Source organism: Mchenga conophoros, linkage group LG19 (genome assembly GCF_057382185.1).
Source record: "Mchenga conophoros isolate Kocher_MC1m ecotype Shallow Benthic linkage group LG19, M_conophoros_male_GT1.1, whole genome shotgun sequence".
Taxonomy (NCBI): Eukaryota; Metazoa; Chordata; class Actinopteri; order Cichliformes; family Cichlidae; genus Mchenga; species Mchenga conophoros.
Window position 1 is genome coordinate 29,099,582 of NC_140544.1, and position 27,641 is coordinate 29,127,222.

Genomic DNA, 27,641 nt, shown 5'->3' on the forward strand with positions numbered 1-27,641 from the left:
TCAGTGTTCCAGCACCTTATTGCTGTAAGGAAAGCCTCGAAAAATTTGTTGAGACGGTGACAATTCCCAGTACCCCTGCCTAGTGCTGTCACTTTGGTTTTATTACAGTGAAATCCACAGCGCCCTGGCTGGACAATGCATGAATGTTTAAATTGCTCTGCGTGTCCATTTGCATTACCGTCAAGTGGCACATCCAAAGCAGGGAAGGCAGAGAACTCGATGGACCCTCATTCACATTATAATTCATCAACATTCCTCGAGTGCTCTTGTACATCAGCCTGTACAGCACAGGTTTAGGCTCCCTTGTTTGTTTCACATCACGGTCTGGTGTGCAAATTAAAACAGAAATAGGAACATGTCTGCGCGACCTAGTGTAAGAATGCAGGCTCTGTAAGAGGTGTTTTGAATCCATTACCCTCTTTTATCTTACTCTAAAAACCTCATTTTGTTATATCAACTCATGTTCTTGCTCTAGCTGCAGAAATCTTTTACACACACACAGACGTGATTTTTTAGTGACACTGTTATTGATCGAGCCCAGAGCTTGCACAATATGTGACCTAAAAGTTTTCTGGCTGGTGCCATTAAGCCCCACGGAGAGGAGTGCGCTTGGTAATCGCAGTTCATTAAAGATGCACTGTGTGAGACAGACTGAGAACATGTCCTCCACTGTGGGGGGCCCAGGAGACAAGGCCAGCACGCCTCTGCCCAAAGACGCGAACGGCACAGCACAGCATAGAGCAGACAAGATGGGCACAGGCTAAATATAACAGTCTCACTTTTATCACCTTCACCACGTACGGGCCAGCTCGTCTGCCCACATATAACAGTGGTTTTATAACTGCACATGCATTTCTTTAAACACAACATACTGTGGGTCAGTTGTTATGTACAGTTTTATTTACAACTGAAAAACTCAGCAATGAAATCAACTTATGCACATTTCGTTATCTGTTTGGTATAATGCATAAATTGTGTATGCTCTATTGATTGCCATATATACATTAATGGCTTGCTCCATCAACATGACAACACTGACATAATTCTAAGTGGTAGCACATTTTTTAAACTTTTACTATGTATAAACATATGTTCTGTTACACTGTACATGAATTAACAGTCCAGAAGGCAGATATTTAAATATCAATATTTACATTCATGCATCCATCATTTCTCTCATATAGGTACATGGTGGGGTTTACTGTTAGCTAATACCTGTGCATTTTTAAATGCAAGTATGTGTTTTTTTTTTTAAATCCCCCTCTATTTTCCACAGTTTAGCCAATATCTATACTTAACTGACAGCCACAGAGTACAGCCCACTCTCACTGAGTACACTCATCTGCATGCACGCTCACAGACAGACAGACACACACACTCATACACACGCACATGCATGCCCGCACAGACACACGCAGATTTAGTGTATTAAAGAAAAAAAAAGAAAAGAAAGCAGAGCAGCGTTGAGTGATGCTCCAGTTCAGCTCAGTTGTGTTTTTCCAGCGGGGATGAGAAGGATGCCTGTGACAGCACTGAGTCACACACATCCTTGATGAGGCCATCCTCTGTGCAACCTGATCTCTAGCTATTGGCTAAGTCTCCTGTCTCTCGCCAGTCACAAGGTCAGCTCTGGGCTCATGTCCCCTGTTTCTATAGTGATGGGCTAAGCCCTTCTTGACAGATAGAAAAATGAAGATTGTCACGTCCAGACAAAACACGCCGGAAGCCATCCAGCTGACCACGGGACATTGGACAACAAGATTTAACTGGACGACAGGGAGAGCAGGTTTAACTTGTAGAGGTGCTTGCACTGAGCGAACAAATCGGAAAGTCGGGACTGGCGTGTGATGCAGGACAGGAGTATTGTTCGGGTAACACACATTCACAAAGATCACATAGGACATAATGGAGGCCCCTGACTTTTTTAGCTGAAGTCTCAGGGAAACAGAAGAGGATATCAAACACCCAGAGACAAAACAACTGATACCAAAACTCTTTGCAGAGCAAGCGCGTTTTCTGCATCAGTGTCTCAACAAACCGACAGCCGGCTTAAAGCATTGGTGCATCACAAATGAATTATATGATCTATAAATTATTCACTTAGAAAACAGAGCTCTCAAGAAATAAGATGAATTTGTCAAGATGTTCAAGATTTGAAAAGATGTGAGTAACTTACAAGACCGTTGTTTTTCCCTTTTAAGTAGAAAAATAAATTCAAAGATAGACAAGTAAATAAATAGAGGAAATAAATACACGGATGACTGAAATATATATATATTACATTGAGCCTTCTGTAGCCTGTTTTGGCATGGCGAAATAACCAGAATGTCCCATGTTGATGTTTCTGCTCCTCCTTTGTTTATATGGATTTCTTTAAATTGCATAGTCAGAGGAATCCACATCTCAGAGCCAGGACCGGCAGCAACATCGTGTTTCTCACAAAGCATCTGTCTCAAAAATGGAGGGGAAAAAAATGGACAGTGCGAGGGTTGGAATATAAAAAAATGTTGCATTCTCTGTAAAAACTGCATGCATGTTATTTGTTGTGTGTGATGGGCTGTCTTGTCTGGCTGCCCGTGGGACTGCAGGGCTGCTGTATTGTCTGTTGTTCCATTGCAGATGTCAACAGTGCGTGAGGTCTGGATCTGCAGCAGACTGGCAGACAGTCCCTCTCCAGCCGGCAGCCAACCAGCCTGTCAGCAACACTTGCTGTTACTAAGAGCATAATGTTCAGCTTGCTGTGCCACTTTCGACACCGTGGGGGGTTGTGGATCTTTCTCTGTGTCCTTTCTGTCTTGATTTTTTTCCCCCCGTCGATCTTTTTAGCTTTTCTCGAGGTGAATGGTGTCTTCAGTCCGGGCAACGTGCCAGGCAAAGAGGGGAGTTTTACCAATCTGAAAACCTGGGGTGAAACCCACTCGCATTCATTCAAGGTGAGAGGGAACTGTTGTAGTCAGGATAAGGTGAGCGACAATGGTGATGTCACTTCATGTTTACCAGGACAGTCTATACCACAGTGTTGTTTGTACCCATGGCCTTCTTGTTACGGATGCTCATGGCATACTCCCCACGACTTGTCCCGTTCTCTTCTTTTCGGAGTGGTTTCCTGTGAATAGACATTTTTACAAAGTGAGGATGAATTCCTTGATCAAAAAAACAAAGCAAAATGGCACTACATTCATCCATAGCTAAAGGCCATGCCATTAAACAGAGTTTGTGGACTGCTGACCTACAGACTGATTTGATTTCTGAAGCTGCTCTGGGTGGATATGCTGCTCTCAGCAATCCCTTCTAATAAGCTCAGTGTTTAAAGGTCAATTTTGCAAGGAGACAGAAGGAAAAGATACATTGCAGCACATGGCATAAGGCAATTACCTACTATGACTGGGAGATGCAATCTTCTCTTCTAAGTAATGAGTATGTGTAGCTGTCAAAACAACTTGGGAATGACATCGATACACAACCTCCTGGGAAATTCCTTCTTAAAAACCGGTTGCGCTGTAATGCTCGATCTTTGCTCTAGTGCAAAAGAAAACAGCAGCACATGATCCCCTTGCTGCAAGACCAAGGGTTCGCCTTAAAACACTACAGCTGGCTAAGCAAAAGGGAGGATGGGGCCTCCCTGACCTCAGATATTATTATTTTGCAGCGCAGATGAGAGCAATAATATGCTGGTGTAACCAATCATACACTGCCCAATGGAAAACCATTGAGGAACAAATGCTGTCTATACCTATTCAGGCAACTCTAGCTGACAATAACTTACAAACCTATATAAAAAATACTGATAACATGTGGGTGAAAAGGACCCTTAAAACATGGAGAACTATTATAAAGGAATATAAACTCGAGACCAATATTACAGTTCTTAAATGGTGTGCTTACGACTCAGAGTTCAAACCTAATGAACTGGATTCTAGATTCAAGGACTGGACAGGTAAGGGCATAACAGCCCTGTGCAGTATAATGAAGGATGGAAAATTGTTCAGCTTTGACATGCTTAGAAAAACATTTTCATTAGAAAAAGAAGACTTCTATCGATATCTGCAGTTAAGGCACTATGCCGACACGAAGATGAGAAACGTAACAATGATAAACACACGCTTGATGGAACTGTTTATAAAAAGCTATAACTCAGAAACTATTGATAGAATTGTATCATGTCTCTATAAGGGTCTAATGGATTTGAAACCACATTCGACTTCATATATTAGAACAAAATGGGAGAAGGAAGGAGGGATAAAAATATTAGAGGAAGAATGGACGGCAATATGGAGATATCAGTGGATGTGTACCAGCTCACAAAAGTGGAGGGAATTTGGCTGGAAGTGCCTAATTAGATACTTTATAACACCTTCTCAGAAGTCTCATTATGATGATAACCCCCCTGCTTGTTGGAGGAACTGTGGAAATCAAAGTGCAAATCATTACCATATTTTCTGGGACTGCTCAATCTTGAGGGATTATTGGAGAGAAATACATAATGCCTTACAGGATATCTTTAAACGTGAAATATCTCTCGAGAGTAAGACTATGTTCTTTGGATATATACCTCAGGAATGGCCTAAATATGATAAACATTTAATAAATATTTTATTGGTGGCCTGTAAAAAGAATATCACCAGAAAATGGTTATCCCCAGAGAGCCCAAACATAAGTACATGGATGGAAATCACAATGGAAATTTATAACATGGAAAAGATAACAGCTTCTGTTAACCACAAGCTGGAGAAATTTACATCATATTGGGAAAACTGGGTTAAATATATCACGCCTCATAGGCCAGATTTTACTATTACAAACCAATAATTATGATGTATGTATATATATTTATAGGATCACCCCATACCAACACATCCGTGTTTTTTTTTGTTTTTTGTTTTTTTGTTTCTTCTTTTTGTTTTGTTTTGTTTGTTTGTTTTTCTCTTTTCTTAGGTTTGTTAGTTTTGTTTTTTGTTTTTTGATTTTCGGATTATGTGATGGTTTCAATTACTTCTATCGTTGTAAGTATTCTTCCCTTATGACTTGGATGTAAATTAAAATACTATTTCAGTATTTAAGGCAGATAACCTAAGTATGAAGAATGCTTACATGATGTACATACTGTGAATGCCTGCTTTTGAAACCTTAATAAAAATATGAATTAAAAAAAAAAAAAAAAGATCCCCTTGCTGCTACTGGTCTGTGAAGAGCAGGATCATTCAATATAGCTCTTTTCATGCGCTCCTTGATGCCTTTGTGGTTATTATATTTGTCCAGTGTACTGTGGCTTCCCCCTCAGCTGCCCTCCCCTGCCCGGGTTTATGTAACTCAGAGACAGATCTGAATACAGTTAGTACAGTCATTGTCCCACTCAACACTGTACAGTGCCTTCACTAGCACTGAGAACCCTTGAGCTACATCTAAGCTCAATATCTCCCCTCCTCTCCTCTCCTGGCCCCTGAAAGCCCGGGCTGGCCGGCACAACTTCAACAAACATTCAGTCCGGTCCAGCACAAATCTTTTTCCTTTCTCGGGCATCGTGCCGGGAAGGAATCGTGCAGACAGGGAGTCCTTGCAGGGTGAAATGAGCTCATACATGACATAATGCAATCCAATACAAAAGCTCTGCAAGAAGAAAGCACTCAGTGTGACTTGTGAGGATTAGCTTCTTGTTGAGAACTGAAGAGGGTACTTTTAAAAGGACTATGGAACATTTTAAAAACAACAATGTGTGAAAGTTGAACTCATGAATAATAAAACACACCGTTGCTTAAGACTGATGGCATTGTGTATTGGAAATTACGGAGATATGGTTTTAATGGTGTTATCATATCCAGAGACTTAAAACGCAACCAGTAATGAATCCAGACCTCTGACAAGATCTCATTAAAAAGTTAACATTACTTGGAGGTCTAATACACCTGATAGCATTTCTTTCCCTCCGTGCACAGGATTTTGCTGAATCATTATCACACCAAGTCTTTCAATATGCCTTAAGGATATTTTTCTGTAATACTAGCAATATTTATACGATTCTTTCTTGGTGAGGTGTCAGTATGAAAAATGATCTGCCAGGGTTTTTTTTTTTTTTTTTTTGCACCACTCAATATTTATAATTCTTGTGCTGTCATCTCAGTCTGTCAGCTGTCTCTTTGGGATGCTCCCACGCACTTTGACCGATCACATTTTTGCCACACCTGTTAAACAACCGTCTTGCCGCTGTCAGATTTTGAAAAATGCTCCCGTCTCGGCTGTTTTTCAGCTGTCACTTCAGCGCAGAGCTTAACCTCGACCCATCTGCCTCCCGTGCTCGCCGGCATTAGCCATAAAATCCTGCTCGGCTTGACTCCGTCCAGTTTTTACACAAGTTACTCTGATCTGCAAAGTCAGTATCCGGATCTTTAAACATTTTAAAGGGTTTCCATTCAAAGAAACAAAAACTACAATAGGGTGTAAATATGAAAGTCTTTGAGAATCCCCCACCTCACATTTTTAACTACTCTAACAGGGTGGCTTTATCATACTGTGTCTCTTCCACTAGTTTAAAATTTGTGAGTTCACAACATGTATTTTATAGAGAACTTTTAATATAGTGCCATCATTGAGTCAGACTAACTTAGGTTCATTATTATGAGGGTGTGTGTGTTAATAAGAAGAAGGGAGGGAGATTTTACTGACTTTTAACGGAGCTTTTATAGCTGAAAAGTGATTGGGAATTTCTGTGTAGATACTTTGGAGGGCCATGCAGAAGCTGATCAACATTATGTGCGAACATTATACTTTCCAGAAAAAAAACTTTTAAACAAAACACAACAGTATGACTAAGACTTCCTGTGGGACTCCAGTGTCACCTGGGAGGGGTCATTTGGGTGAACACAACTGGGACACATGCTGGCCATGTAGAGCAGATGCTGCTTGCTGTGTCCCTGTGAGACCAGGGGAAAGCCTGAGAAAAGAAACTGTCCAGCCCCGGGGTGGAAACACTCTGATGTGGGGAGGGGGCGGTGGTCCCCACTGCTGCAGGGAAGGGATTTGGGATATACCAGTTTTACAGGTCTGTATTAATCTATTAATCACTGCTGCCGCCTGAGGGAGAATGTACAAAAACAGCAACAGTTACTCACACAAAACAATATGCTAGACACAATTATATCTGTCCCACAGGGAGGATGGAGGAGGAATCTCCCAAAGTCCAGCCAACATAGACTCTATAACAACATTAGCCTCAAACATTTCTGGAGTCCAGTTACAGAAAACTATGATAAGAGTTAAACAGACCTGTGGGTGTTGGGACAAAGTAAGATTTTTCCCTTTGGTTCCTACAGCAACAGATGAAACTACATAAACAAAGGGTGATATGGATGTTGCTGTAAGACATGACAAAACAAAAAGATAAACCAGCTTTGACGACGGTGCAATAAAACAATGTCCACACTTATCCACGGACGTTGCCACATTTTTATGTAGGAATATCTGATGGTATTCCTATTCTTACTTCTGTAGCAGACTGATAGTTTTATATCATACTTTTTTTTAATAAGTCAGTGACTGTGGCTGGGATGTCCACAGTATCATTTAGAAAAACACTGAACACAAATTTATGATGAACAGTTTTCATTCATTTCATTTACGTGAGTTTGTGTGCGTGTGTGTGTGTGCTCTTCCTGGAAGCTCTGTTCTTACCTGTTTAATATACGAGCCTGTTTCAGCTTAGACCTCAAACCTTTATGTGAAAGCAACTCCTCCTTCACGTTAAATATCGACAGTAGTAACGGGAACTGAGTCTCCAGCAGTGCCCTCCTTGGAGGAGGGCCATCGCGTGAGTAGCATGCTCATGTTTTAAAGTTTCACTATGAATTCATCCACCAGGATCGGACTCCAGAGGTGGAGACTGGACTGTGATGTTCTGAGAAACTACAGGGAAAATCTGAACCTTCTACACTCACATTGTAGCTTTTAGCTACATCAACACAATGTTCTCTCACCACCTGCCTTGCTTCGTCCTCTTCCCCAAAATGCAATTGAAGTTGAAAGGCTCCACACAGTGGAGGAGATCCAGAACGCATTGCAGATGCATATGTGCAAGTGGACGGAACAGGAGCCATTTAAAATTAGCACTGGAAGTAGTCCAGAGCAGAGATGGCTCTAAAGCGGACTGCTGCTATGATTTTAATCAGTGACGTGTTTTGCTTTTTATGGGTGGAATCACAGAGCTTTTTTAATGTCCCTCATTATATTTGGTGCAGCCAGTTAAATTTAAGATAAAAAGGAGTTTTATTCTAAGTCACAACTGAATTGTGTTGAAAACGGATGAAAAAGCAATTAACAGAAGTCTGGCATGTCTCGATGATTCCACATGAGATTTAGCAAGTAAGAGAACAAGACAGGATCTCTGTGCTGTTCGACACCGGTGAGCTACAGATTCCTGGAAGCCGCTTCGGCCCTGTTTATTTTTCTCAGGATGTAATCTCCGCACTGACTGACCATGTCGCTTTGGGCCACCACACAGGGCAGAGCACTGGGGCCTCAAGCCGACCTCTGCCCGGGCCTTCAATAATAGATGCCATGCTGTTGACACGTGGCAGGTGGCAACACAACACTTCACAGGTTAGATGAATATTTCATATCAAAGCTGTGCAATCACAGCGCACATTGCTGTTTGAAGTTTGGGGAATGCATGATGGTGAAATTAGGACATGCGTTGGGCTGTTTACAATTACTCCAGCCATCTGGAAATTAGAGTAACATGGTATGGTTCAAAGCAAACGCATTACAAAACAGACTGTAAAAGTCTGTCACCGGTTTTGATGGTGCCGGTTTAGCGATTTCGAAAATAAAACAAAGGGAGATTAATGATGTGTGAGCAAATATTGTAGCATTTTCCGTTTCGGTTTTTTGAGTATTTTGGATGTTCTGTGTTACCCTTGAAAAGGACCAGCTGGGATGCATTATCTGTCTTTGAACAAGCCTCCCTGAGCGGTAAGTGATTGGGAAAAGCATCTAGCTTCATTAGTCAGTTGGTCTGAGTTTTATTTGTTTTGGCGCCTTGGATGGCTGACAGCCTGGACTGCAGTATCATCTCTTTTGCTTTGGATGGTACAGCAACACTGAAAAGCAGCGTGTGCCTGAATCCTCCTCTCTGTGCTTGCACACCAGCCTCTCTGGTGCTGTGGACTCTGAATAGGATTGTGTGGAAGTGTTCTTTTTTTTCTCCTTTTCAGTCCCGCTTGCTTCTGACAGATGACTGGCAAGCAAAGATTACAAAAAATAACAAAAGGCCAGGAGGGCTGGGACCTGCAGTGCTCGCTCTTCCACTGTCTGTAATGCTTGGGCCTTGGCCCTCGTCCAGCTGATTTTCATTGGGAAAGCCCGGAGCACTGAGCTGGGAGGGCTATATATAACCGGGCTGTGTTTTTCTCACTGACAAACCCTTTTTCACACTGTTATTGACTGAGATGCTGAATTACTGCCTTCGCTCGCTTTGGTAGACAACACTTTATCTGTCCTTTTTGGCTGTGTTGTTTCCTCTCCTTTCCCCTCTGGAACGATGGATGATTAGAGAATCCAAGACAAATGCTAAAGCAGTCACATCTTTCCCTGGACCGCTCTGCTACTGGCTTTGACTAATGAATGTCTAATGAGCCTAGTCTGGACCTGTGTATATTCCCTTCTCATTCTGAGTAGAGGGCAGCTTGGCGTGGCACAAAGTATGCAGTCTAGAGCCCACAGAGCTTCAGGACATGACCTGCTTGCATGTATAAAAGATGTGGCCTGCGACTGAATGACTGCGCAAATTAATTCATAAATAATGACTTGTGTTTGGGGCTAGAGCCCATATTGCAACAACACTTTCCTACCACTGCTGCATTAAAAAAGGTGCCCCTTGGCTACACAGGGGGCTGGAGAATTGCCATAATGAATTCCTGAGCCAACCGCCCATTAATTCCGCTGCCTGACTTTGCCTATTTGTTGTTTAAAGAAAGGCGAAATAGAGTTCTGCTGAAGAAAGCCATATCTGGCATGCAGGCTTAATATAGTCCCATAAATATAAGAAGGTAGGATACTAGATCTTTTTAAATACATATGCATAAAACATAGAAGTAGCTTCTTGATTTAATGCCTAATTCTGCACACATGGCATTCTCACGTGGTTAGTTGTGGACTGTGAAACACGCCAAGATGATGAATGAGTGCGTGTAAAGATATTGTGTGTTTGTGGATGGGTGCATGCAAGTATCCTTTACAAACCTGGCACGATTCAGATGTGACTATTTTTGAAATATCTGTGAACATTAAGGGAACGTCGGAGTGCACGTGTGATACCGTGCTGCCTGAACGGCATCAAGAGAATTGGGTCTGGTTGTGCCGCAGAGTAAAACCTCACACAGACTTTTTTTTTCAAATAAGCCAAATGTGGAAAATGCTGCAACAGCAGTGTGTTGGGATTCCTTTGCTTGGCTCTTGCTTTCACATTTATGAATCCAGCTGCCATTCTAGGATGCTTCAGACTTTTATGGGAATCAAAATCAATAGAGCATTGTTATGTCATTTTGCACTTCAGCAAATTAATTCAGCATATAGGATATTTCTGCTTGACTCAATGTAGTGGATATTTACAACCCACCTAACCTCTGACCTCAGTATGACCTAGGGGGGCAATGGCATAACTCTAACAAAAAGGCAGGACACTTATTAGAGTACCCCACATGTCTATTTACCCGCCTGTCTCAATCTGTGACTGACTTCTACTTAAGTTAGTCCTCATTTTAAAATAATTTGGAAATATGCGAGGTTTTAATTACAATGTTAAACAAACAGAATTAAACATGTTAGGGTGGCTTCTTACCTCTTGATAGCTTTGTAGCAGATGATGATAGCTGAGAGGAGGAAGATAAGTGAGGCACAGCCCACCGTTCCGAGAACTACGATGTCCATCTCCATCCACCACGGCCTCCACAATTGTACCTTGGGCTTTTCCACTTAGAAACAGAGTGAAAGGGGCAGCAAGGAGAGAGAGGTGTAGATACAGAAGAAGACAATAAACACAATACATTAAAAAAGGTAAGCGCATTATGAAAAATGCATTAATTATATTTACACTTAAGCCACAATGCTGACTTGTGTTTTGCATTTTGATCCTTAGTAAGTGGCTTAACTTTTAAACAACACAATAGTGAAAGAGAAACAAGACGATTTCTCTCCTCTGCTCTTTTTGTGCTGGGATGCATTCGTGTCCTCACCCGTTCTTTAGGTCTTAGGTGCAACGTTCAAAGATATCCAACCCGACACCATGAATCATTTAAGGTCCTGTCAGCCTTCCCTACACCAGCACTCTTGTCCACACCAATTACTGTTGCAGGAACCTCCTGCTCTTTCCACATTAGAGTCGTGGAGTAAGATCACTCACCAGGAATGTTGTATAACATTGTGTGCATCAGCATCTTCGTATCTGTATTGCAGAACTTCTCTCGCCTCGTTTTGCAGCATCCTGTGCTCTCCCACCGTCTTTAAATCAGGTTTGTCATGAGCATATCTACCTATCATTCAAGGAGAAAATACCCTGTTTGCTACATAAAATAACAAGCTCCTCCTGCATGTAGAGGATTTTAGTTATGAATGAGACGAATGGGCTTACACCATAGCAACAAATACTCCTGAGTAATGCTGAAGACTATTTTTCCAACACAGCCCATTTCTACAGAGCAAATAAAAAGGTATGGCTCTCCCTGGTACAGCACACCACATCATAAGTCACTGTGAATTTAAAAGCCCCTCTCAGCCAAACTTCCATTTTAATCCTTCGTTTTGTCAACGGCTGTAGGATTTAATTCAGTCAGTGGTAAGGATCTACTTTATTGTGATAGAGCACAGTCCTATCAAGGGACCTCAGATACCATTTTTAGCACGCAGACACTTCTTTAACTGTGCCAATTTTTCCTCAGTTTTATTAGACTTTTATCTGATAGATGTGGTCCCGGCCATTGTCCCAGTTTTCATGTTAGCTGTGCATATTCATTGGATTTTAAAGACGACAGTTTAAAGCACATTTTCAGCTCAAAGTGCTCTGCAAATTGGGCTGCTGAATGAATATTTAGATAATTATGCATGAAAAATGTGATGACAAAAAAAAAACTCCCTTTGAATCAAATATTAATAGTGTCTCCACCCACTGCAAACATATGTGTGCAAAGATAAAAAGAAATGAAGATTGATCCGCTTATCTTATTAACATGACATTTTGCTGTTTTTTTATTTGGTTGTTGTTGGAGGGATCAGATCTTGTGGAGGCAGCACTCAGAGGTCTGAGCTTGTATTGGCCGAAGGCCCACCTTCACTTGCAGTCAGATGGTTGTGGCAGGATTCATGCAGTGACCTTGACAACAATCACAGAAGAGTCTATAACTCTCGATTTGTAGGTAACTCACATGGTGAGTCAGGGGGAAAAGGAGGTCCATTTGCATTGACCAGACAGGAAAAGAACACATTGAAGCTGATTGATTAAAGTCCTTCCACTGCTTCGTGATTAAGTATCCCCCCTCCTTGTAATACGAAGGGCTCAGGATGAGTGATTCTAAAGAATCACAGTAATAGCTGCATCATCAGCAAAACACCTGTCCCATATTTCAGCACTGTTCATTATGGTGCCTGAGATGAAATACAAATCATATCAACTTTCAGCAAGCAGGCCTGTTAAATATGTTTGCCTTTTGCTCAATAGATTTAGCACCTCAGAGTGAGACGAAAGAGGAAGGTGAAGGGGAGCGCTGCCACAACAGGCGCTGGAGCGACACAGATATCCAAGCTTGTTGTGTATGAGCACTAACACGCACGCACACTTATTGCCGCCAGCTCGACTTCAAAACAAAGCTGGAACTACTGGGCTGGATCATTAGCCCCTTATCTCTAACAAATTATAGCTAATTTAATTAACTCATCTGTCTTTTAATCAGGGGTTCTCCAGGGGGAAACCCTACCACTGAACCACTGAGCTTGGCAGCCCAGCAGGCATAGATTTCACAGGCAGCCGGGTACTCCCCAGGGTCAGACCCAGTATATATTAGTCTTGTGTTCAGCTGTCAACATCCTGCTGGCTCTAACACACGCACAAACACAAGAGTGCAAAATTACACCCGTGCACGAGCACTCACACGTTAATCTCAACTGGTTGATGGTGCATTTTCCCCGTGTACATAAATGGAAACACTTCACGTCAAAACAGTTTCTTCAGACTAGCCACTTGCCCGACACCTGCGCCTGGCTAGGAACAAGATCCAACTGTGGGCTGAGAGCAAACAGACTGAGACGGACTTGAAGGGAGACAGCTGTGAAAGGTTGGAGGGTGAGCTGGAAGCCTTACCTGTGGTGCCCAGTAGCCGCGGGGGCGGCGGTGGAGGCGGCGGCGGTGGAAGTGGAGGGTATCTTCTACAGTGGCATGCCAGCTGGCACTGTTCACTAACTTTCTCCGCCACAGTCCGTGAGCATGACCTCTGGAGCTCTCCCTTATGGTGAGAGAAAAAAGAGACAGAGGGAGAGAAAGAGAGATTGAAAGGACTGAGGCTGTGTCCCTTAGTGCATTACTCAGAAGTACCATCAGCACAACACTGTGCAGCACAAATGGAGATGCTTGAATACTCAGCAGCCTCTTAGTTTGCAGCACTGTGGATATCCTCTCAGCATTCCTTTCATATCGCAGCTCCAGTGTTGTTGTCACTGGGGCTACTGTGTATGTAGTACATGTAAAATAGTATCACATATATGGCTGCAGCCCGCTCCCTGTAAGAAACCACCCACCAACAGAGTGGGCAGCAGGCTGCCCCGAGGAGTGTGCGTGGGTGGACTTGGAAACTCAAGCAGATCACATTACACATGAACCCTGGCAACACTGCGTGCGCGTGAACAACTGCTCACCACTATCTGTAGGCAGCAGCATGGGGCAGAGGTTAGAATACTCATCACTAACATATGCCTGCTGCAGGGATCCTGGTGGGATAACTGAATGTTGTTATCATATAAACACAGTTGGTTACTCCGTGTTCCCACAACAAAAAAGCAGAGTGCCTCTGTGTGTACCTGGGCATAGCTGCATTTCTTATGACCTCCTGCAAACTCACTACACACACCTGCCTGCCAGCATTCCCTCAACACAGGTGTGCTCTGGAGCGGTGATCCCACCAAGTGTAAGCTGGTATTATATGGCAATGCATCTTAAAGAGCACACAAGTTACTTGGAAAAGGTTATTAGCTCCACAGCTCTTATCCATAGTCCATCAGTAAATGAAACTCAAGTTACATCAGTGTAACCTCTTCTCATGCGTAAATTGTCAAGTGGCGCGCCTGAACGTGATCCTTACCTGGCACGAGAGTAACAACAGTGAGAGAAGGCAATGACCGAAGAAAAAAGGCCAAAAACTTAAAGTAAATGGCATTAGATCTTGGCACAGCATTCCTCTTGCGCTGTTCTCGAAGATACTAGGCAGCGTTTCCAACAAATGAATGCAGTATACATAGGCTTGAACTGTTTGGGAAATAACCATCCACCCTATCCAGTTCAGCGGCGATATCTGTGACAGGCGTCTCCAGAAATAGTTTATGCCACAATCATTTTCCTCTTGAAATCCCGTTGTCGATAGCATAGGACAGGCGAGCCGGTGGAATGAGTGGCAAATCTCGATAATTCACATCTCGAAAGTAGTTTTTTGCTTTCTGGCACTCAGATAGCGACCTGAATCACGCCGCTACTCCGTGCAATGTGAGGGCGGTAGATGCCCGTACCTTACATCCCTCCTCGGCTGCAAGCATGAGCGCAAATGGACCACTCAAGCCATCGAAGTTGAAGGAAAAAACGAACCGAGAGAGATCCTCGGGAATATCGAGTAGTAGGATTCCTTGCAATGGCATCACACATCCCCTCTCAACTTATCTAAGCTGAGCACTGTATGGGCGAGTCCGGAGGGCAGAGCCGAGGGTTAAAGTGATGCATCCTCCTCTGTGCCAAAATACGGCGGGCTGTTTTATACGGGAGCATCACCACCGCGCACTTGATGCAGCGCTCACATCAGCTCATCCTGACAACGTGTGCTCAAACAAATTCGCCTTCCGCTTCTTAAAAAGTCCCCCCAAAAATCAAAGAGGGAAGGGCATGTGGTTGTGAAGGCGTCGGTAATGTCAGCTGGGCTTTGTTTGTTTTGCTTTGTTTGCTTGTTTATGTCTGTGTTTGATTTTTTTCCTTTTTTTTTTTTTTTAATAATAATAATAATGGCCCAGGCAGAAAGTATAGCCCACAATGCGTGGAGGCGAGTCTGTAAAGATGACGCGTACTAGAGCAAATTAAAGTCAAGTGGAAAGCTAGGGAGAGAGAGTGCAAGACGCCTACCGACTGAAAACACTGCCATGCCCGTGTTTGATGTGCTGTGTGCCTGCGAGAACACTCTCTGGTCCAGTGTCCCAAAGTAGGCTGAGATAAACAATACTGATGTAACCTGGCATTTACTGCTAATGCTCGACAACCCGGTCAATTATAACAGTTTCAAAAATACGAATGGGCTTATTGTAAAACATTAGTTTCTTCTTGTTATTATTGCTGTCATCACAACACCTTTGACCCACACTGATGTCGTTTATAAGAAGTGATGCTGCGGGGCAGAGTGCAGAGAATCAGACTATGCAGTGGGTAGTTTTTAAGAGCTCAGTTGCATAATATTGTTGGTGGTCTTCACTAGGGACAGTTATGAAATTACCTCAGAGCCCTCAGTCGGTACTAGAAAGCCAACGTGACATTCACTTGTTGTAACAGCTGATTGACAGGTAAGGAATAAAATCCAGAGTGTTCTTGGTGTCACTAGGGAGCCAGAGCTAATACATTTTTTAACCACATTAAATGATTTATTGATCAGCTGGTTCTCTAGTGCTGATGCATTACCTACTTGATCAGAGTTTCAGAGCTGGAAGATGATGTAATGACTGTAGCCTGGTCAAACCTCTCACCCCTCAGGATTTTCAGCTGTTTAAAGGAGGTCTGTCTCACATTTTAAAGACCTCATTATGTGACAAACCATTTTGTAGTACTTGAATAATCCCCACACATCTTCTTGCAATCTCAAGAGATCTTTGCAACTCTTTAAAAATCACCTTTCTTTGCTCGTGCAGTGCACAAACCTGCCTCCCAGCCTGTGTGTGATTTTCATAGCTAATTCATGTTTCATAAATCTCCAATCTACCGTGGCGCCCATGTGACTTGTCTTTTGCTTGGGAGAACTGCCTGCAGTTTAAAATAACAGAAGTGACAGCCAATTGTGTCAAAGCCTGTTCATACCAAATAACATCTAAGCCGAGTATTTAAACAACTTTGGATTAAGATCAGTGGATTCAGCATCTAGCCTTAAAGCCTTGTTGTTGCAGCCGAGCATTTATCACATGTCGTGCCTACGAAAAAAGCTCTTCACGGGCAATAAAGAAGTGAGCTCATGCAAAGGGCCGTGAATTACTTTTAGAGTGGAAAATCCATAGCTGCTGTCAGGCTGTATTTGAAAATGCAGTGCAGTGCAGAGATTTTTCAGAGTTTTTGGAGGATAAAACCAGCCTGTATTTGGCATATGGTCTGCCTAGCAGTTCAGTCCATCCATCTCCCCTACAGTCTGTCCCAATATTGATTATCTGACAAGAGAAAAGCACTACATCCTCCTGTTTCCTTCCTGCTACCTCACCTCATTCCAACAAGCAGCAATTTGCCACAACATACATCATAGGCCTTTAAAACTCAGATAAGAAAACCTCTATGTAATTACTGTGGTCTTTCAGTCTTATCATCCTGCCAAGATACTTAATCTGCCTCTCTGTATTAAACAAAGAGCACCCCCAACATAATGTTTTTATCAGAACAAGAAAAAATAAGAAGACAAAAATCACAAGCCCTCTGTCATTGAAGGAAAACGTTTATATCAAATAAGCTTAAACGGGTTTTATTTGTATTATTCGTAGTTTTCTTGTATTACTTGTCCTTGTGTTATATCAGTGTGCAGGTATAACGTTAGATGTGTGCTGTATTCATGCTGGGCTGCATCATAGTAAAGGTAGATTGCCATCTAGTGGAAAAACCTGGCAACACATGACTTTAAACAGAGGTTATGTTGCTTATTGACACATTATTATTGGAGCTGGTGGAGATATTAAGCTTAGGTTTGTTATTTAAATTAGCCTGTACTGTGATAAAACAACTCCAATACCACTGGAATGATGTTTAAGATAAATAAATTCTGAGGAATATCAGAATACAGTTGATGACTTATTGGACAGTATTTTTCAGTGTACTACTTATTTTACATCTGCGCGTGGCTTTTTCCTAACTCTTTAGTAAGGGAAAATAGATACATCTTAAAAAAGAAAAAGCTTCTAGTTTTCTAGACACACACATGGACATGAATGACCGTATCTACTGGTACTTCTACATTTAGCTGTAGCTCCTATTCCCTGTTAAAGAAAAATATAATCTTTATGATTTTGCAAATTCTGCTGTGTTCTATGGGTACAGTTTTATTTTTAATTTCCCCGTCTCTGTGCCTGATCTTTGCTTTGTGCTGCTTTTACACTTTTTTCTCCCTTGCAGATCAAACAGTGTCATCTTATTGTAGTTATTTTTGAGCAAAGGCAAGAGGTAAGATACTTACCATAAGTTTCACTAATGGATGTGGGATGGGCAGCTTCCACAATGGAGGTAGCAAGATTACAGACGTATTAGAGCTCTGGGCTTCTTCTTATTGGGTTTAGGCAAAAATGGCAAAGATGATGATGGCTCTGTAGTTTGTTACAGAGGCACATAACACGTCTTGGCTGCAGGTTTTTTTCTGGGTTTGTTTGCATGCGCAGCAAATACATACAAATTAGGTGTATATCTTTGGCAGGAGTTAAAACGACCTCTTTGTTTCTGTTTTTCTATGATGGACAGCAGACACACTGATGCCACACCTTTTGCACCCATATAAACTGTATAAAGTGAACATAAATGTGCCAAGAGGTTCGTTTTCCTCCCACTCAGAACTTCTGTAAATAATAAATAAATAAATAAATAAATTCAGCCACCACCCAGTATTTATGGATGCCACTATGCTTCCTCTTTCTCTTTCTCATTCTTCCTCACTTCAAAAGCACAGGAGTGGGGTGACAGGCCATGGGGAGGGGGGACCGCATTGTTAATTGGCCTTTTCAGCTGAACAGAGAGGTGAAGGGAGGAAGAAGAGATGAGGACAATAGAGTCCCACTGCCTCTTCAGAACAAGAGGGATGCGCCGTTAAAAAGATAGACCGGCCGATGCACACAGACCTGCAGCAGGGCTCTCCTCACACAACCCCAAACTAAGCGAATGAAGCAATTAATCATGTGGCCCGCAGCTAACCGAGTAAACGGTCTGTAGCCTCGATATAGACTGCGGATAGTTAAAAAAATTCTCTCCTGGCTCCATAGCATAGGGCTGTGTCAGGATTTGAGGCATGAGGTGTTACCAGACAAACAGTTCCCTCACATCTCATTCCACTGCTGCCGCGGTTCAGTGGAACGATAGGTACTCTTTTTCCACTTCAATAAGGGGATGAAGCTCAATTAGCATTTCACAAGTCCCATTTCCCTCCTCTATTGCAACCTTCCCCGCCGAGCCCATGCTTTCTCTGGGGATTGTCCTGTTTTGGGCCCTTGTTGCCGTTGGCAGGGTGACAGTATTCGAGTGTGCAAACTTGTGCTATTGTCCGCGGGCCAGAGGGAGCCATGGAGACCCCATAATATGACACAGGAAAATGTTTGCTGATGGCAATTCTATGGGCTTTGTCCGACTCTTTCTCCTTCATGACGACTCGATTTAAGTCTCTAAATGTTTGACTACAAATGCAGGAGTGCTATCCAGCTCCTTTCCCTTTGTCCCGCGAGGTTTGAATGAGTAATTCAGCCTTTGTGTCGCTCGATTGAGGGGGCAAACAGAAAGACAAGATTCTTGAGCCTTCAAGACCCTTTCCATGGTTATGCACTCTTCAGATCCCACCACCCCTCACCAAATCCTACAGCTGACATCACTCTTGGGGAGGGAATAACGGGCTTATGTGTTAGAAACTCAACTTTAACCGCTCTGATGTCAGGTTATAATGCACGCATGCTCGACAAGAATTCGCACTAGTTTTTTAAACGCACATTTACCATTTTCGGAGTAGAAATCATCTTGTAGGAGAAATATTGCATCCCCTCAGCGGCTTTCCCCCCTCCAGATCTCCATGACAACAATTTGCGATGGTGAAGAATTTGATACCAGGGCGCTTGGAGGCTGATTGGGGTGCATTGTAAGAGGCCTGGGGTCGCTGATTGGTTCAAGGGAAGCACCATAACTACAAGGAGTTTATATTCATTCAACTTGTTGAAGTGCTCCTATACTGCAGCCTGGGAGAAGTCTGAGGTTAGACTGAGAGAATCCGGACTGATCCAGCAGTGGTGAGTAAAAGGTTACTAATCTCTAATATCCAGCATCCCGCTCATTTGAGGCTTGATTGCGTGACTCGTGTGTTTCTCATTTCTCTTTAGATCCTGACGGTGGATTGCATATTTTAACATGGACTGAACAAACCCTCGATACAATATGGCAAATGCAGACAGTGAGGTCAAAACTTTACTAAATTTTGTAAATTTGGCATCCAGCGACATCAAGGCGGCCCTAGATAAGTCCGCTCCGTGCAGGCGCTCCGTGGATCACCGGAAATATCTCCAGAAACAACTGAAGCGCTTCTCTCAAAAATACTCCAGAGTCCCAAGATGCCACACACACAGGTCTGCGGAGTATAGGTGCGCCAAACCGATGGGGTCTGTCCATCAGAGTGTGGCAGAAAAGGCCAGCTCTGGTGCGCAGGATGTGGATCAACTGGGGAGCTCTGTGGAGCAGGTGCCTATGAGGAAACGCCAGCTACCGGCCTCATTTTGGGAGGAACCTAAGTTGACCCCAACCAAGAGGGAGCACTCATATTTAGGAATGAAAAGGAGCCATGCAGGCACATCGGAGGGGACTGAGAATGAAAAGAGGAAACGAAGTTGTGATGATGATGCAAAGACCGCAATATCTGCGTGCAGCCGGCGCAGCTCGGCGGATAAAGAGACGCTGAAACTGGACGTGACCTCTCACCACTGCGTGAGTGTGTGCGGCTGTTGCCCTTTCCAGTACCACGGACACCAGATCCTTCACAATCACATTTTTGTCCCTCATCCGCCCCTGGGATTGTGGAGCAAAGCAGCAGGGACTGAGACGGAGAGATCCGAGCATCCTTATGGACAGAAAATTCACACGCACGTTGTTGTCAAACCCATACCGACCAAGCCCACCGCTCAGTCACCAATCTTCAGTGTGTTTGGATTCATTTAATTAACTCACTAAATGAACCCATCACACAAAACGCGTGTAAATAGGACTAATGACTTTCAGCGTTTCTCTTTCAGCATTTTAAATCGAGATACTTCCTCCAGCACTTATTGAAATGCTTCATCTATTTTTGTCTTTTAAATCTAAAGGACTAAATTGCACTGAATAATTTCATCATCTTCACTTTCATGCCAGTCTTATGCCTGAAAATTGACAGTAAGGTAAAAAGGTTTCTACTTTTAGGTGTCTACAGAGGATGATTGTTCTTTTTTAAGTCAAAAAAAGTCATAGAATGAATCCAAACATCCTGTTTTAGTTTCCTCTTTTAAGTATGAGAATCGCCTTTCTTTGTCAAAGTAATGTTTGATAGGCACATTTGAAACAATGACTTTTATTTTTAAATAAATGATTCAACTTCCCTTAAAAACTCCTTTGGGCACAAGATCATTTTTACCTTTTGCTAAAGCTTTCTCCAAAGGGAAAACACACACACAAACACACACACATTTTGAAGGACAGATTAAAGAGGCTTATTGTCACTTCACATATATTATAAATAGATATTTATACACATAAAATTTCTTTGAGAGGAACATTTACACATTCAAGATATCAGACACGACTAAAAAAAGAACCACAAGAAGATAAATATAGTCTTATCTCTGAGGACTATATTGCGTGAGGTTCATTTTAAAGTCAGTCAACGTGGCTCAGGTATCTAATCAGTCTGTTTGGCAGAGGTACGCTTGTGATGGATCTCAGTCTGTGTCCCCCCATCTGGGTCCGAATCTTTAATCTACAGAGGTGCAGCAGTGGACATGGTGACACTAAAGACAAGACAAAAAGGAAAGATGAAGAGGCTTGTCGCTTGCTTCCTTGTGGACCACATTTGCATTCAACGGATGTGTGAGGACATGAAAGAAAAGAGTGAAAGAGACATGTTTCCATCTGATACTTACACAACTTCCTCTTGACAACGTGCCATTCTTCACGGCTGTCCAGCAGTTCAGTGAGCTTGCTGCACAGCTGAACATGGCCAACATACTCTAGCAGCAAGTCTATAATTGGCCCTGCCCATTTACTCATTACTGGCGTTGAGATCCACTCGCAGAACTAAAGAAGAAAATCATATAAAGTTACATTACTGAAAAAGAACATGCATATTTTTGTTATGACCAACTTTTTGCTCTTTTTGCATACCTGTGTTATCCTCTCTGAAGGCTCATTGCAATTTAGAGGAAGCATGCTGCCATTCTGCAAAGCATATCCATTACTGCCAGCAGTTATTATATCGGATTGTCCTGCAGCTGGGTGAGGGGCACTGCCATAAGCACACGTAAAACAGGAGAGCGCATCACAGCCATTGTCCAGAAGGCACTTGAGTAGAGGCAGATTATTCTGACAAAGTGCAACAAGAGCTGGGAATGTGGTAGTACATGTTGGGATGCTTGCATTTAAATCAGCTCCTCTTTCTAGCAGTAAAGACACAGTGCTGACACAACCCTGACGCACAGCCATCAGCAGAGGGCTGACTGGATCCAGGCTTAGACTAGCACCGGCATTAAGCAACACCTCTGCTGTTTCGGTGCTGCCGTTAGCAATAGCAAAGTAGAGGGCCGTAGTGCGTCGATCGGCATACTTGATGGAGTGGCTGTGGGGCAGTGTGGCGTTTACATCTGCACCTGTCTTCAGTAGCACAGCTGCTACAGTGTGTCTGTTGTGCTCTGCTGCCAGGTGGAGGGGGCTGATCCAACTGTGCCGGAGCATGGCTCGACTTGTCACCGAGACGAGCAGAGATACAATCCTGAAAACAAAGCAAAAGAATGTTAATGTAAAGTTAACACAACAAATACAGAGAAGTTAGAGCTTACAGCGCCACTTACAACATCCGCTCCATTGCATATTTTAACAATAAGTTTAGGATATGAATACAAATTTTACACACTAATCATTTTTTTTAATTATTATTATAATTTCATCCATTTTGCAAGTGTTAGTATTTGAACTTACTTGTCATGTCCATACTGGGCAGCGATGTGCAAAGGCAGCAGTCCTGAGCTTGTCGGTTTGTTGGCATCTGCATTTTTAGTCAACAGAAGGGCCGCAATTTCCATGTGGCCATTTTTACTCGCTTCATGCAGCGCCGTAACCCCATCGCATGTCTGCGTGTTGACATCTGCACCTAAAATAAACAAAAAACAATCATCATTCTTTTATAACATAATTTCATTGAAATCATAAACATGAAAACCTGGAATTTTTTTGTACCTTTCTCAATAAGGTAACACAGTGTCCTCATCTGTCCTTGCTGAGCTGCTACAACCAGTGGAGCGATGGTGTAGGTATTAGATGGATTAATTATAGCCCCAGCTCTTAACAGTATCTCACAGATCTCTGTGTTGTTTCTCGATACAGCCTCATGAAGGGCTGTCCAGCCCTGGGCACACCGCTGGTTCACAGTGGCCCCATAAGAGAGAAGAAGGTTCACCATGTCTATGTTCTCAAGCTCGCATGCTGGACAGACACAAAAAGACACGAGTCAGCCTGGCTTCATATAAGCTGTTGTAAGAAATTCTTAGCCCACAGCTGTACCTTTGTACAAAGGTGTTTCTTTGCTCTTGCTGCTGATGTCAGGGTCAGCACCTGCTTCCAAAAGACACTGCACACAGGCCAAGTGTTCACAAGACACCGCAAGCAGCAAGGCCGTCTGCTCCTGCAATGTGCGCTTGTCTACTGAGCCTGGAAGGGCTAGAACAGAAAATACACGTTAAACAAAACAAGCACACATGACATTTTAAAAGTCCTCCCGCAATAGATTTACGTTTCTTTTCTTAACATGTGATTCATTCAAGGGTGACAAATTACATTTCTGGGATAATTCTTTGAGACTTTCAATCACCTACCCCTTAATAGGGTCTTCAAGCACTCATCCTGTCCACAGTAGGCAGCATCATGCAAAGGTATCCATCCATCATTGTTCTCCTTCAGCACCCAGTGAGAAGAGGCTGTCAGATTTTTGACAGTTTCCACATCTCCTCTTTTGATGGCACAGACCACAGGATCAACATCCCTTGAAAGGAGAGAAAACCCCCTAAAACATTAAGTAGTCTGAATACAATCAAGTGTATTTTTAGAAAGACACCAGATCCTTATGGGAAAGGCAGCACTGACCCTAAAATCTGTACATTCGGTGATTATCATCATAATAAGCTGATTTTGCTCTCAGTAATCCAGGATGTGTGATTTTTATTTTTGCTATTTATGCAGAAGTTGCACACAAGAGCCACCAGCACCCTCACTCTGAAACACACACACACACACACACACACACACACACACACACACACACACACACACACACACACACACACACACACACACACACACGAACACAGGCAGCCTCAAATAGTCCACACAACAATAAAAGACTCACTCCGGCTCTGACGCGCCGTCGCTCTCATTGTCTCCTCTCCTATCCCCTCGCAGTCGCGACACAGCTTTATTACCGGCATAACGGAACTGAGACAAATAGTCAGAGTAACTGAATTTCGTCATTACTGAAGGTAGATTTCGCTTTTTTCCTTCCCAGGTCGTCGGCGTCGGCGGAGCAGCGCGCAGAGCCGAGCGGGGCTCAGCTGTGGTCTCTCAGATTATTTTGGGACTGTATTGTCAGGCGGCAGGATGACGGACTTATCCATATATGTCAGAAGACTCGGACGTTTAAAGATAAGAGAAACAGCCCTGGAGATAATGCAGTGTAAGGCCAGCTCTTTTCGTCTTTACTGGCTGGTTTCCAAGTTAGATAACGAGACTGATATGTGACAACTGCAGAAGATAAACAGAGACCCCCACAACGAACCATTAATCACTGCTCCATTTTGAAAAGCCTGTGCACATTGACTGTATTATAAGCGATAGGCGGTGGCCTAATGTCACTAAAAAAAGGGAAGCAATACATAAATAAAAAAATAAAAATAAAAATAATTTTTTTGATAAACAGACTCCAAACGTCAACACATATATCTGTTGAATGTAACCCTCCACCACCCTAAATTCCCAGAAAAATACCGAGGATGTGACCTCTGCGTCCTTCGTGGCAGCTAGAGGCGTGGCCTGCGTAATAGCTTCACTCCAGCGACGAAGACACTGTTATAGCTCAGGTAGCTTGTTTATCAGAAGATACCAGTGTATTAAATGATGCCAAAGATCATATTTTCCTTCTTATGTCTTCGAGATTTTTTACAATTTAAGTCCTGTTGGGGGCACCGATGAGCCAAGTGTCTTTAAGTGGTGTTTTTGCTCAACCATGTGAAGATGGGTGACAGATTAGAGGAAAAAATAGAACTCTTGACCGTATAATGAGGGGGTCCAGTGGCCCTGTTATGTTGTGGGATGGAGGCATTTTGTGGGCGCTGTTTGGGTTCACATGTCCTCTTGGAGGGAAGGGTGACTGCAAATGAATTCAAAATGAGTTCTGAGTAAACATCTTTATCCGCTTATGAGGGTGCCCTCTGGGTATCACGAGCTCTCAGCCTAAATATACACTTATGGGAGATTTTAGATAAAGTCTTTGAGGGAACATCTTTAGTCAGAATGGCGATCCATCACAGAGGAGAACAAATGCTAAACACAGTGGCGGTGTATGGGTGTCAGATGTTGACACACACACACACACACACACACACACACACACACACACACACACACACACACACACACACACACACACACGGCAATGTTATGCTTAACTATGAAAATGAAGCTATGAATCTATGTAAATCTAAATCAGTTTGCATACATTTCCATAACGGAATGCTGAATGTTGGATATAAAACTGTGTTTGTAATTCCGTTTTTATTGCCGTTTTTTTTTATCACTGGATTTTTAAAATCTTTTTTGTATCACTTCAAAAATGAGAAAATATATTGCAAAGAGCCAGGAAAAAAAAACACCCAAACCAAAAAGGAAACCATTTAATAATTAAATATCCAAATCAACCACAGAGACTACATATTTACTTAACTCTTACTGATCTGCATGTCCAGTCAATAAAATGCAGTAAAATAAAGATGCAAATGTATATTTTGGACATTTTCTTTCCTCCCCTGCTTGAAGAAAAATATGCTATTGAAGCAAAAATCTCAAAAGTGACCAGTCCATGAATAAAATCCATGTTATTATTCATCTGATTTGTTTTTCAGCCTCATACTTTGTCAGCCAACCATATGAAACAATGTGTAATAAAGCTTTCATCTATGATTCTACAGGCACCACATATTGATTAGTGCCTGTTTATGGCCTCACTGCAGCTCAGAACTCATTTGCTTATTTTGACTCACATGTTTGAGCATGTGGTTTGTGAGTGTCATCTAACCACTAAATCTCATTTAACAGGTTTCAGTTTCTCCACAAGAGCGAAAGGTTTTGCCACTGAACTTCAGAGACTCTCAAGGAAGTAAATCTCGGTGTACTGAATATTTGTGTTTTAACAAGTTGCTTCCCCATACAGTAAAAACAGTCTTGTAGGGACAGAAAGACTTCCTTAATGCCACCTGTGAGCACTACACATTAATGCTATTGGTGCTGTTTTATTTGTGTCTTTAAGGTTTAGACATCTTAACATTTGCATCACATGTATGGTAAAATAACTATAAAACGTGATGATTTCACCTCCACCTACTACTCAAATACATCCTTTTAATTAATGTTGTTTTCATTGAGCCGCCACAAAATAGCCCATTGAGGCTCTTCACCATCAGAAAACTTGTAGTAACTCTGCTTTTTTAACAAGCAACACTAAGGCAGTCAGCACAGACCGGCGCTTTTCTTTTCATGTCTCTTGTTTTCATCTTGACGGCTATTTAGATATACTGATACGTCACTGGGGCATTTCACGCCGTGCCATGCTCAAAAATGTCATGAATAACTATCTCTAATGTTTCACTGAAAAACAATTAGGAATAGCATTTGCGGTATTTGGTGACAAGATAATGTTAAATTGTTAAGCGTTAAGAAGTGATAGCATCTTTTCTTACCTGAGCAGGTTTGTTGTGGTGTTTTGTGAAGTGTGGAAAGTCAGGGAGCATCCAGCCAGCCTGTCTTTGATGTCGCTGTTTAGTCTCTGGTAAAGAGACCCAGCTTTTTGGACTGCAATCATCACAGGAGGAGATTTGTTGTCCAGTCTTAAGTGCAGAACACCTCAAAAAGTGCTGTTGTCTTTTTCATAGATGAGTAAACACTATTCACAATAGAAGTTGGAAAATAGAAGTTAGAACATCAACAGCAGCAATAAAATCACAGGCACAGTATAATACACACATCCCACGTGAATTAGTGACCTAACTCATATAAAAGAGCTGAAATCTGCAAAGGCAGAAATCAGAGAGCAGCGACTCAGGCAGTGAGGGGGGATGCCTTTTAAGGACATGTTCAGCAGTGTTATGTTCCACTTGGTACTGCTGTTCCAGAGAAGGTGCTGGTGTGTGTAGTGTTGTTAGTGAGTTATGCAACAGGAGGATAACAAAAAAACATGAAGCTGAGATTACAGGGCATGATTAATTTTACAAAACAATGACAGAGACAATTAGAATTAAATTGGATAGAAAAAATCCCCCCAAAAAACAGCTTGATAGACTCACCACATGACATTGTTCTTTCTCCTTATGCACAAAATATGAGTTACTTTGTAGAACAAATATGCTAATCCTAATCAGACGGTCTGAAGGATTCTGTCATAACATGTGTCACCTCTTGCTGCGACTGTGTGAAGTGCAAAAATGAGTCTGAAGAACAAGCAGAATGACAACAGATTGTTTCACAATTACTTCTTCCGAAATGTTTTTAAAAAGTGCTTCCTCTATTGAAACTGGAAGTGGCCTCATAGTTTTATGACGACGAACGAGTCCTTCGACATATTTATTTTCAACCACGCAAACGGGCTCTATTGCAAATTCCTGGGTAATCTGCGATCTTTCCCCAACAAAGTCAAACCAAAACATATGAAAACACATGTATGTCTCAAACACCTGCAAAAAAAAGCACCGTCCTGTCACGACATACTAACATGTCAGGACAGGAAACAAACAGGCATATTCAGTACCAGTATATCAGTGACTCTGACAGTTTCTTCAAGCTTTTATGATAACATTCATGAGGTTTTCTTTCCCTGTGATATACCAGTGCATTTGCTCTTTTAAAAAAATTAATTATTAATTAATTATTATTTTTAACCAACATCCATATAGGACATGGACATAGAACAAGTAAAACAAGACAAGTT

At 42.4% G+C, this 27,641-nt stretch overlaps 3 protein-coding genes across 4 annotated transcripts; 1 reads left to right on the forward strand and 2 right to left on the reverse strand.

Annotated features, from left to right (window-relative positions):
* Positions 1–878: 878 nt before the first annotated feature.
* On the reverse strand, positions 879–15,362 carry prima1 (proline rich membrane anchor 1). The gene is made up of 4 exons (XM_085257425.1): positions 14,334–15,362; positions 13,340–13,481; positions 10,829–10,961; positions 879–3,106 (listed from the first exon to the last, which is right to left on the reverse strand). The coding sequence occupies exons 1-4, from the start codon at positions 14,613–14,615 to the stop codon at positions 3,007–3,009; spliced, it is 657 nt and encodes a 218-aa protein (XP_085113551.1). The 5' UTR covers positions 14,616–15,362; the 3' UTR covers positions 879–3,006.
* A 3,895-nt stretch (positions 15,363–19,257) lies between these two features.
* Positions 19,258–20,792, forward strand: LOC146552540 (protein FAM181A-like). The gene is made up of 2 exons (XM_085257642.1): positions 19,258–19,446; positions 19,537–20,792. Exon 2 carries the CDS (start codon positions 19,592–19,594, stop codon positions 20,363–20,365), a length of 774 nt encoding a protein of 257 aa, XP_085113768.1. The 5' UTR covers positions 19,258–19,446; positions 19,537–19,591; the 3' UTR covers positions 20,366–20,792.
* LOC146552541 (ankyrin repeat and SOCS box protein 2-like) lies at positions 20,744–27,134 on the reverse strand. Of its 2 annotated transcripts, none has more exons than XM_085257641.1 (8): positions 26,398–27,134; positions 23,266–23,432; positions 22,955–23,110; positions 22,631–22,876; positions 22,373–22,544; positions 21,563–22,166; positions 21,322–21,475; positions 20,744–21,189 (listed from the first exon to the last, which is right to left on the reverse strand). In XM_085257641.1, exons 1-8 carry the CDS (start codon positions 26,517–26,519, stop codon positions 21,059–21,061), a joined length of 1,752 nt encoding a protein of 583 aa, XP_085113767.1. In that variant the 5' UTR covers positions 26,520–27,134; the 3' UTR covers positions 20,744–21,058. The 2 variants fall into 2 exon arrangements, with proteins under 2 accessions (XP_085113767.1, XP_085113766.1); XM_085257640.1 differs by lacking the exon at positions 26,398–27,134 and adding an exon at positions 23,796–24,914.
* Positions 27,135–27,641: the final 507 nt, after the last annotated feature.

Bases quoted from the DNA above. Each gene is read 5' to 3' on its own strand.
- LOC146552541 (XM_085257641.1), bottom strand. From the start codon at position 26,519: ATGATTGCAGTCCAAAAAGCTGGGTCTCTTTACCAGAGACTAAACAGC. The intron at 22,877-22,954 runs GTACAGCTGTGG...GTGTCTGTCCAG, and splicing joins AGAAACACCTTTGTACAAAG to CATGCGAGCTTGAGAACATA. The intron at 21,476-21,562 runs GTATGCAAAAAG...TTTCTTCTTTAG, and splicing joins CTTCAGAGAGGATAACACAG to TTCTGCGAGTGGATCTCAAC.
- prima1 (XM_085257425.1), bottom strand. From the start codon at position 14,615: ATGCTATCGACAACGGGATTTCAAGAGGAAAATGATTGTGGCATAAAC. The intron at 13,482-14,333 runs GTAAGGATCACG...TCTCACCATAAG, and splicing joins TGTTGTTACTCTCGTGCCAG to GGAGAGCTCCAGAGGTCATG. The intron at 10,962-13,339 runs GTAAGGCTTCCA...TCTGTTTCTAAG, and splicing joins GCGGCTACTGGGCACCACAG to TGGAAAAGCCCAAGGTACAA.
- LOC146552540 (XM_085257642.1), top strand. From the start codon at position 19,592: ATGGCAAATGCAGACAGTGAGGTCAAAACTTTACTAAATTTTGTAAAT.